This window comes from Aplidium turbinatum, chromosome 8, assembly GCF_918807975.1.
Source record: "Aplidium turbinatum chromosome 8, kaAplTurb1.1, whole genome shotgun sequence".
Taxonomy (NCBI): domain Eukaryota; kingdom Metazoa; phylum Chordata; class Ascidiacea; order Aplousobranchia; family Polyclinidae; genus Aplidium; species Aplidium turbinatum.
In genome coordinates this window covers 16290825-16302236 of record NC_137479.1, presented here as the reverse complement: position 1 = coordinate 16302236, position 11412 = coordinate 16290825, and the positions used below count along the sequence as shown (strand labels likewise).

The 11412-nt window shown below is 38.3% G+C and overlaps 1 protein-coding gene across 1 annotated transcript in view; it reads left to right on the top strand.

Annotated features, from left to right (window-relative positions):
• Positions 1-7504: 7504 nt before the first annotated feature.
• The window catches only part of LOC145775623 (unconventional myosin-Va-like), a 31675-nt gene continuing 27767 nt past the window's right edge, over positions 7505-11412 (top strand). The window contains exons 1-6 of the mRNA XM_082586946.1: positions 7505-7621; positions 8205-8327; positions 8605-8779; positions 9209-9353; positions 9745-9901; positions 10431-10574. Coding sequence (XP_082443072.1) covers positions 7595-7621; positions 8205-8327; positions 8605-8779; positions 9209-9353; positions 9745-9901; positions 10431-10574 — 771 coding nt within the window. The 5' untranslated portion in view covers positions 7505-7594. The remainder of the gene's footprint in view (positions 7622-8204; positions 8328-8604; positions 8780-9208; positions 9354-9744; positions 9902-10430; positions 10575-11412) is intronic.

The following is an 11412-nucleotide window of genomic DNA, read 5'->3' as shown; positions in this document are numbered from 1 at the left end:
CCTGCGGTACGGTACCAGTACAGTTGTGCATTAATTGGCTAGGCTAACCAGATTATATTCTCTTATCAGCAATGCATCTAAGTTCTACGACATAATACAAACAAAGACAAATACAATGTTCCTGGATCCAGTATCAGGACTTTTGAACACTTTTTGTAAGCAATAATGCAATTTTAATGTCAGTGGCTAGGTACGTATATGAACTACACACACAAGAGTTAAACTTATAGCCTGAACTCACTGGGCTAACTGTTATAGTAACTAATGCGGTAGTTGCGCTAGGCCTATAGCCTGGTAACTGGGAGCTGAGCTTATCAGCTAGGCTATTAACCAAAAACATTCGTACAGCTTCCCTGACAAGCCAGCCAGCCCCAAAACCCTGTCAACCGCAAGCCATTTGCAATTTGCATTTGCAATTTGCATTTGCAATTTGCATTTGCAATTTGCATAGCTTTCCAGCTTAGGGTTTCCAAAGGGAAAAAAAACTGATCTGTGTTTCCAATTTAAATTTGAGTTTCATAACTGATTTTCTTGAAAAGTTGAAAGTTTACGTTTACGAAAGTTTAATTTCTTGAAAGTTTACGCGGCAAGCGGCGCGGCGCGGCTTTGTCATTTCAATTTTCCACGCGGCGCGGCACGCGGCGAAAAAGTCAAAAGCGGCCGCGTACGCGGCGCGGCACGGCTTGCATCACTAGTGAAGGCTACACAATGCAGTGCTGCCAACTATACACTTAACATCAGGGATGCCACCGATGTCGTTCCACGTCAATGTTGTCCCTTGAAAGCAGTGTTGCTAGATGTTCAATTTTTTTGTCTATTTAAATGTAGGTTAAAATTAAGGTTGTTTGAAACGAAATTTTTGCCACCTTTTCCTTTTTTTTAGCGAACATCTGAAAAAAAACAACTACGGGTAGCCTAGAAATTAATTTTTAAAATGTAATCGAATATCAAATTGATTGTTTTTTTTGTTTGTTTATTAACTAATTCCACAAGTTGTATCAAACTGAAAGAATAACGTAAAAAAACGCTACAATAAATATTGAAAATGTAATAGCCTACTTTTGCAATTCTGCTTTTGTAGCCTACGCTTCAGCAAAAAAACGTATTCCCAGCGAATATCAAGTCTTTTCGGCAGCGTTATTCATAATCACTCACTGGGAACGACACGCGCATTGACGCTCGAGCTGAAATGCAACATCCCGCCACATATAAAGCTTTTTCTGGCGGCGTAAGTGATTGCGCGTCCCGATGTATGAGGGGACGACATCGGGGGTACAACATCGTCACCATCCAGCCTAGTTACTGTTATTGTACTACACACTGAAGCTTAAGATATTGCTTATTCATCATCTTTTTCACCTTTGCAAAACAACTTTTTAAAAAATGCCAAATTCTGCCCAATACGTTTTAAAGAACTTCCAAAATGCTGTCAAACCGTTAGTTTTCCGACCAAACAAGTAAAAAACTGCCAGATTTCTCAAATTTGGAAGGAAGGAAAACTGACAGTGACAAACTAGCAATTCACAATTGATTGCAGCTGTATTTCAGGATGTACTAGTGTTGCCAGACGCCGAAGAATATATTTCCTCACAGCTCTCCTGAAAAATCCCCAAGACCAAGAATTTTTTAAGTAGACATTGTTTGTTTGTTTGTTTTATCTTTATCCTGCATTGCGGGAAAGCGGACTTGAGCGCTATGCATCGATGTACGCCTTCCGACGTACACCTGACCAGTAGCGTAGCCAGGAATTTTGAAAGGGGGGGGGGGGGTTGACGACCCAGCGGCGGGGGGGCTGGGGGGCTCCCCCAGAAAATTTTGAAAAATTACTTTGAATTTGGTGCATTCTGAGAGCATTTTCAACAAAAATGTGGGTATAAATATTCCTGTAAAATGGTGCTGTCAGGTGGCATAGCAAAAGGATACGATCATGTTTTCTTCGGCATTTTTCGGAAATAAAGCTAAGTCTCTATGTTTTCTTGTTGCTAATTCCTGGCTGAGATGTTTGATATTGGCAAAACTCGCTCTTTTAATGCAATTTTGTTTAAAATCAGTCTATTTTTTTTTTTGACTGAAAGCATCATTCTCAATATCATGACGTCACACGCGTGCCAAAGGGAGGGGTTGTAACCCCCAAACCCCCCCCCCCTTGGCTACGCCACTGCACCTGACCCACGCTGCAGCCGACGGCAATGTCTGTTTCCGGTTGTCTACTCTACTTATGACTTAAATTTGGTACTACCTATTACTCGAAATCGATCACTGGGTAGAGGCAATTATCGTAAAGTTTTTTGCCCAGAGAAACAACAGCAAGTGCGGGTGGCTGGACTCTGGAATCGAACATGCAGGCTCTCGACTGCGAGCCCAACACATTGATTTCTAGAAAAAAAATCTTCATCTTTTAAAAAGCCTCTTCTGATGGGTTTCAAGTCTCGTTTATTGTATTTTTTCCAGGGTAAAAAACTCTCTATTCCAAAATTTAATATTATGCAAAAATCCATTTTTGCCATTCTTGAAGTTTTTCGAAATATGGATGCAACACTGAGTTTCCACCATCATTCCAGCAAGTCTATGATTTCAGCGTTGCCAAAAGCCCACCGTAATATTGCTTAGATTGGCAGTTTAACCTGTTTTTTTAGTATATTTTTCGACATTGACCATGAAAAATTCAATTTATTGTATGAATTAGATTTAGCTGTGCACACTATTAGGTTGATAAATTTAACGCATGTGGCTCCGGTACGGTACGTTTACGGTGTTTAAAAACTAGTTTGCCTACTAGTGCCAGTGAACCGGTATGTAAAAAATGTTCTTAAATTAAATTCTTGATTTGTCTTGTTGTCTTTATGAAATTGAAAAATTCTCACACTACTAATTTTAAACACAATGCACATAGAATAGAAAGAATACAGAGAAGCATTTGAATGATTTAATCTAGGGTCAGTGGAAAGTCAAACATTGAACCTCAGAGTACCGGTAGCCGGTACTTGCAGATAGGAAGTAGCCTACTCATTTTCAATATATTGAACTATTGTAACACTTTAGAACAAACACAATCGATGAGAAGTTGCCTTTTAAAAACATACCAGTAACTTGAAGTTCAGAATGGACGTTTTTGTCCGCCCCGATAGCTCAGTGGCTACCCCCCAGCTCAAGATCACGCGGTGCTGTTTCGACTCTCGGGGTGTGCGGCTGTGCGCTTGAGCAACGCATTTCAGGACTGCTCTCGATTCAGCGGCACCTAGTAAATGGAAAACTTCATTCTGCCAATCTCGGTAACCGGCCCTGCGTCAAGAGCCTCTACAAGTATGCAAAACTACCAGGAATAACCTATCAAGGCTTTGTCAGTCCGAGGATAAATATTCAAAACCAACCAACGAGCATTGTTATTTGCATGACAGCATATTGAGTTGTGCCATATGCCAGAGTCAGCAGAGTGTGATAAGAAACTCCATTTTAATTTCTTACATTTTTGTCAATAAGAAATAAAAAGATGCTTTGTTGTTCAATTATCTACATTAAAGAGGAAATAAAATACAAAATTCAATCCTATATCTAAATTTGGTTATGATCAGTGCCCAATTTCAGTGTTCGGAAGCAGGATCTTGATTCAAAAGTTAATGGACAGAGGCATGCCTTTGAGCTCCTGGCAGCCAGAGGTGGGCACCCGCTAATTTTAAAGTAGTGTGCTACCGCTACTTGGACCAAAATAGCGCGCGCTACCGCTACCACTACTCGGACCAAAGTAGAGCGCGTTACCGCTACTTCTTCCGCTACTTTTGTCTAAAATGACACTAGGAAACACTCTTCAAGTCCCTAGTGACGCAAAAATGACCTTGAAAACGAATGTTATCATTCGACACCGACATTGAGGAAGTCCCTAGTGACGCAAAAATGACCTTGAAAACGAATGTTATCATTTGTTTACTTTACACTGTCATTTTAACGTCGTTATAGAAAACACATTCTAAGGGAAATTTATTGTTACCGGTACGTATCTTTCAAAAACACGAGCATTTCAAAATGTGAGTCACTAAGTCCTGCCCGCTTTGGCTTAAGCACATCTTTTCCAACAGAGAAAAGTCTCCACCGTAGCAATGGAAAGAATGGAGGTGTTGTATTTAATGAACAGATGTTTTAACTCAGTATTTGAAAAGCTCAAGGACTTGCTCCTGTCCTGTCCGAAAAAAAGGCGTCCACAATTGCTGTTTCCTTCTGCACCGACGTTTCACGGGATGGCGCCAACACACCAAAAAATTTATCCTCGGAGTTGTGACTAGTGTTGGTGTCACTCTTCTCGGTATCAACCTGGCTTGATGTCTCCAGCAACAGTCGAATTACATCTGTCTTGACTTTTTCTTGCAAGGGTGCGTCAGCATCATCCGTGGAAACGTAGTGCAAAAATTGTAGCCACGACGTCTTGAAGGAGGGATGAAGACATGATGCCATATTATGGCATATTAACGCATTTCATGTCGTTGAAGCACTTGTTGAATCATTTCTTCACCCCTTCAAGGACTTTTACTCTCAACTCCTCCGGAATGGCCCGTTTCGGTGAGTCCGATTCGGTGAGTCTGATTCGGTGAGTCCGATCCCTTAAGGGGGGATTTGTTCAATTTTTTTTCTTAATTATCGGGTACCGTAGCCTAATTATCATTGCCGTTTTAGGGTTAGGGGTTAGGTGTTAGAGGTTAGGAACTCACCGAATCGGACTCACCGAATAGTAGCAGACCCCAACTCCTCACGGGTCACAAGATCACTGATCTCGGTCAACTTCTTTGCGCAAATTGTAATGGTTTGGAAGCAAGACTTCGTAATACGCCTTGGACTCGCCCTGGAGAATGTCTAATAAAGCCTGGCAGATAGGCTTTATCACACGAAGATATTCGCCGAAGAAGTTGATGTCAGCTAGAAATAAATGAGCTGTTTAGAAATAAGATAAACTATGTTGTAACTTCTAAGTTGTAAGCAAAACAAATCACACAAAATTGCCACTGTAATGATTTCTTTTAACAACAACCATCGTGTAAGAAAATTTTATCAGCAACAAATATCTTAGCTAACCATTTGTCAACAGTTTTACTTTAACCAATACGATAAAACCTTATTTTTGGACATCTTAGCATAGGTGATGACTGATGAGGCAATGCTCACTCGAAATGGCCCGTTTCGGTGAGTCCGATTCGGTGAGTCCGATCCCTTAACGGGGGATTTTTTCAATTTTTTTTTTAAATTATCGGGTACCGTAGCCTAATTATCATTGCCGTTTTAGGGTTAGAGGTTAGGAACTCACCGAATCGGACTCACCGAATAGTAGCAGACCCATGGATGCTCACTGTATGTAGTCTATATAAACTATATATATACAACATTACTTAAGCTATTATTAAAATTAAAATGAACATTATCGATTTCATACCTTGATCGCAGGATCACAGCTCCAAACCAGAAAACAAATTCCCAAAAGACAGAAACTTTGCAACGAAACCGATTGTATAGGCTATATAATACAGCTGCTTGACCACGCCAGTGTTGCGAAAAAAACGAGTATTTTTTTCCACTTTAAATTAAAAAGTAGCTAGAGTGCAACTGAAAAAAGTAGCGCCGCTACCGCTACTTTGGAAAAAAATAGCGCCGCTACTTCAACTAAAAAGTAGCGCCGCTACCGCTACTTTTATCAAAAAAGTAGCGCCGCTACAAAAGTAGCACGCTACTGCCCAGTGCTCACCTCTGCTGGCGGCCATCATGGCCTTGGTCACTGAGAAGTTGTGTAATGGCCTCCGAAAGTAGGCCATGTTTGGTCCTTGGCTTCCACAAGGCAATGTTTCTCCACTTTGTTTGTATTTGAAACTTTTTTCTCTTCACTTGCATTTACAACTTTTTTTCACAAACCAAGCAATGTCTCTCACACGCCGGCAAGAAATCTTGCTGATATAAGTTTCGCAAAAAGACTGAGCGTCAACATCGAAGACTAGCTCTAAACCTCCTTAGAAAGCAGTGTATTTAAATACAACAAAAAATACAAAATACAACTGTTTCAGGCTCTGGTTTGCATTGTCCTAACCTGAGTACAGTGCCGGATTTATCGTAAAACTAGAAAGGCTTCAAATTCAAACATACATTTGTAGAAGCTTTCACCTGGTAATAACGTGAAATTTTCTGGCAACCAGTTTTAATGATGTAGGCTATTTATAAATGGATCATAATGCCAATTAAATATCTGATGTGTTTAGAAAGGAAATATATATAACACAATATTTTTAACTGTTGATTTGTAAATGACTTGACTGTTGATAGTCATTGAGGAATATTTATAATTATAAATGGATCATAATGCAAATTAAATATCTGATGTGTTTAGAAAGGAAATATATATAACAATATTTTTAACTGTTGATTTGTAAATGACTTGAGTGTTGATAGTCATTGAGGAAATTATATGGTAATTTCATTCACAAAGTGTTGTTTTTTTGCACACCGTTAGTCCTGTACTAGTTATGGAACAATTTGCATTTTGAAGCTTGCCGTACATGAGACAAAACTGGACAGAAGAGCACTTTTATTCTCATTGACTAATTTTATTCTCATCGACTATCAAATTATAACCACCCCCTGCCTGCAAGCACACAGGGGGTGGTTAACACGGAGTGCAACCTAATTCGTCCCCTGAAAAGATCGAGAAAAAAGTACAACAGAGCCGAAGTCTCTGATCGGAGTTGCTGCAAACATTTTGAAATTTCTCTCGATCTTTTTAGGGAACGAAATAGGTTGTCTCCTTATTGAGGGTTAGGGTAAGAAGTACAGTAAAAACATTTCATAAATTTTAGGGTTAGAAATAGAAACATTTCTAACCTAGGGTTAGGAATTAGGTTAGGGTTAGAAATGTTTCTATTTCTAACCCTAGCCCTTAATAAGGACTCCACGTATTGGTTAAGGTTAAGGTTGGAGTCAGGGTTAGAAATGTTTCTATTTCTACTGGTACACATAATCGATTATGTTCGTCGGCTGCGTAGCCGAGTGGTAAGAACGTCTGCTCGACGTTCGAAAGGACGTGGGTTCGACCGGAATTGCTCGTTTCGGTGAGTCCAATCCCTATTCGGTGATTTTTTTCAATTTTTTTTTAAATTATCGGGTACCGTAGCTTAATTATCATTGCCGTTTTACGGTTAGAGGTTAGGAACTCACCGAATAGTAGCAGACCCGGGTTCGACATCACTCCAGACCCGGGTTCGTCATGATATTATGTACGCTATGTACAAAATTTTAGAATCATAAATTAAATTATGCAAGTGCAGTGTGAACAGCTCATGATCGAGAACAATGGTGCAATGTATCCAACCTCAATACGAGGAAGGAACATAATGAGTGATGATGATGAGTTTTTTGTATAAAATTGAAGGTGTTATCATTTTTTACCCCACCTGATATTACATATATAGATAAGACAATCATAAGTAATCATAGTTTTTCTTTAAATTGTTGAATATCTTCATATAATCTGTCATGCAGAAATTAATAATAACATTTAAAGTATGTAATTTTTGAATATGTAAAATAATAGTCGCTCTGTGAATTGTCTTCAAGAACAAAAGCTAAAATGAAAATTACAGAAATCTACACAAAGGTTTGTTTCAAGTAGTACATTATTTTCAGTAATCAAATTGAAGCCTTGCTTGCAATAAACTATAACAGCATTTAAAAAAAGTTCATAATCATTTAATAACCACTGTTTTTTAGGGCATGGACTACAATTGTGGCACTGTAAATGTAGTCAGATTTGTGCTAAATTTAGTGTATTTATATCATATATAGTAGGGCCCGTTTGTTTTGTAATTAGACCTCTTTATATAATATATATATGGCATAGTCATAGACTTTCAAGTAATGGTCAAAAATTGTAAAGTATATGAAAGATGCACCTGATTCACAGGAGAAGGATGCACCTGAGTGATTGATTGTCATTTTCTCTGTTGCTGAAAAGTTTCAGGGCAAGATTTTAATAGCTCTTTTTGAAATCATAAGTGTCATGTTTGAGAAAAATGAGCGTACACATAGTCGATTATGTTCATTGCATGTTGCACACGTTTGAAGGCCTGGAACCTGTGATGCTAAACAATAACAAAAAAATGTGAACCTGGCTGGTTTCAGATACTTCACAGTTCTATAGTAACCAATGCACAATTGATATTAGTTCTTCTACTTATTAGAACACCAAGGTTTGGGTACCAGACCAAGAACTGGTATGGAGAGGTGGCTTGCTAACAGGAGATTATCATGATGGTGACAAGAATATAACTATACTGTTGGAAGCATTGGATGGAGAAGAAGATGTAAGTCAACTTAAAACTATAAAATAGTCGTCTAAGTTTTTTAGCAATGTGATGGGAATTTAGAAAGCCACAACGTACAGTAGATACAATTTGATTTATGGTTGGTTAGGGAGTTAAACTACCATTCTTTGCAGCATATGTCTTGGTGCAATGTGTTACAAAATCAAGTTTCAGATTGACAAGAATTATTTAAGGATTTACAATCTGTTTCATTGATTTTTGACATACCAGAATTTGTAGACTTTCTCCTGATATTACTGCGGAATTTGTATTTCAGATAGACACTACTACCATTCCTTTAAAGAGTTCTAATGATCTTCCTCCGCTACGCAACCCTGATATTCTTGTTGGTGAAAACGATTTGACATCTCTCAGTTACCTTCATGAGCCGGCTGTCTTGTACAACTTGCAAATACGATTTGTTGATCGAAATGCTATCTACACTTATTGTGGTAAGAAGGATCATTAACGCTAACGATAAAAACTTTGTATCTCAAAAAATCCACACTCGCAATCAAACAGGATAGAGTCATGTGTTGACAAACAGTTCTTTGTATTGGACATAGCCTCCATAATAGCAAGAATGTCATAGAGTTGGGAAGATACCAGTGCGAAGAAACTGTGTAGGATCTACTCTAATAACCAGGAAGCATGTCGAAAGGGCTGTAAAAACTGGCAGACCCCTGCTAGTGGAGAAACGCTTGGTCTTAGGCTACCTGCTAAAAATTGGACTCATGGATGATGAAGAATAATCAGTTAATCAGACTGCCATCTAGTACACGTTTTAGTTTATAGTTTGTACAAAGATTAAGGAGATATCTACTACGTTTTGTGTTGAACTTTAAATTACCGTATATATAAAATGTTTGTTCTTCATTAAGGTATTGTGCTGGTAGCTATTAATCCTTACCAAGAGCTTTCAATATATTCAAATGATTTCATTCAACTTTATTCTGGCCGAAATCTTGGAGAAATGGATCCTCATATATTTGCCATTGCTGAGGAGGCATTTAAACAAATGGCAAGGTAGTGCACGATGTGCAAGTTTTTGCGTTGTTTTGTCGTATCGCAATGTTGTTTCAGTCAAATGACGTCAAAGCGTTGTACACCACGTAATGTATAAATATTGCATGAGTAGTTCGGTTTATTTCCTTTTCGAATAGTAAATTCTATTGATTGTTTTAGCAAGAAGGAAAGCCAAATCTCTTGAACTATTTAGCCTATTGAAGAAGTTCTAATGTGTAATTGAAAAACGTTTAATCTTTTGTTTAATTTTATTTGTCCTTTATTCATAAACTGTATGATAACAGTTTTTAATTACACTTGCTTTTAAGTTGAAGTTACTTTAATCAAAATTGGCCACCATGGCTTGTTCCATGTAACTATTTGTATTTAATTGCTGTGTTGGCTTGTGCAGAGATGAGCGCAACCAATCGATCATTGTAACCGGGGAATCCGGAGCGGGAAAAACTGTATCGGCAAAGTACACGATGCGTTATTTCGCGAGTGTTGGTGGTTCCGCCGATGAATCAACGATAGAGCAAAAGGTTCTAGCTTCTAATCCTATCATGGAGGTACGCATGTTTTATATATGTTCTTCGTAAAAAATCGTTGAATATGTTAACGGATCTAGGTTAGACCTTTGCTTTCAACTTACTGGATTGCCACTGCCCAAGAAGGCCTGTACGTTACTTAACCAACTGCCCACTAACGTAGGATCATTGCGTTTAAATAATAATGCATTAATATTGTCATTGCATACCGTGACATATAGTCCAGGCCACGTCTGGTTTATGGGTGACAAGGCAGGCGGAAAAAAGTTAACACAAAAAACTATTATATCTTAATGTTTCAAGTTGTAACTACCATCGGATATTAACGCTTATTGTTTGGTTTGTTGTCTTGTCCTCAACCACTCTTTCAATGATTACTTATTACTTTCATGGATGTTCTTGTTCAATGTTTTAAGTCGTCTGACCATTTTATTATATCGTATAGCATTTCTAACTTCACATAAGAAGGACATAGACTTGCACTTGAGATGGCGTTACAGCTTAGGATGTACACTGTTCACGAGCAAGTGTAGCGCCTTTCTTTTGCCAGGCTATCGGCAACGCGAAGACAACTCGAAATGACAACAGCAGTCGATTTGGAAAGTATATCCAGATCGGCTTCAACCGTCGTTATCATATCATTGGAGCTGATATGAGAACATACTTACTTGAGAAATCAAGAGTAGTTTCCCAGGTGAGCTGAGAACGACGTTGTATTTTGTTGTTGTTTTCTTGTGTGGAACAAGACGGGAAATGAATCACTTTTATGGTTTGCGATCGATATCAGACGACATGACCAAGTCGCGGCGCTGTGTCTTGTTTCTTGCTTCATTGTCTTGCCAGTGACACTTCAACGGTTGTCCATCCGTTAGCCGTGGCTGTGTGGTAAGAATCTCAATTTTCACACGTATTCTTCGTAATCGTTCCTAAGCATTTTTTAACGTCCAAAGATGTTATAGTTACGGAAGAAAGGCATACGTTCACTTTGCAATGCCCACATTTGTATTCTTCGTAATACGCCGTTTCAAAACACCTCAGGCCTATATTGCACTTATGAATGTCATAAACAGCTGACATTGGCTAAATAAACAAGTTCAATGAGTAGATGAAAGTTTGCGGACACAAAGTAACCACATATTCTATTATATATACTGAAGCTTTTCAGTTTTTTCACAAGCTTTTTGCTACAGTATATTAAGGCGAATGAAACAAAGAAAATTAATTGCTACTTGCCAAAGAACAATTATTCATTGAATTGTGCGTTTGTGCTAGCTAAAATACGATTTCGTTGTTGAAGTTTGATTGTACTTCGAAGTTGCTTTTAAAAGAAACAAATAATGACCCGTATGAATTGAATTGAACAATGTTTTGATCGCCATGGATAGGAGCTTAATGACCGTGAAACTAAAACTGCCCATACCAAGCCTTTTCTTGTTATAAATCTATGGTGTAGTTTGGTGAATGAAATGTCACACACAAGACACGAATATTTGAATGATAGCGGTCAGTTTGACATTTCTTGTGATTCAAAT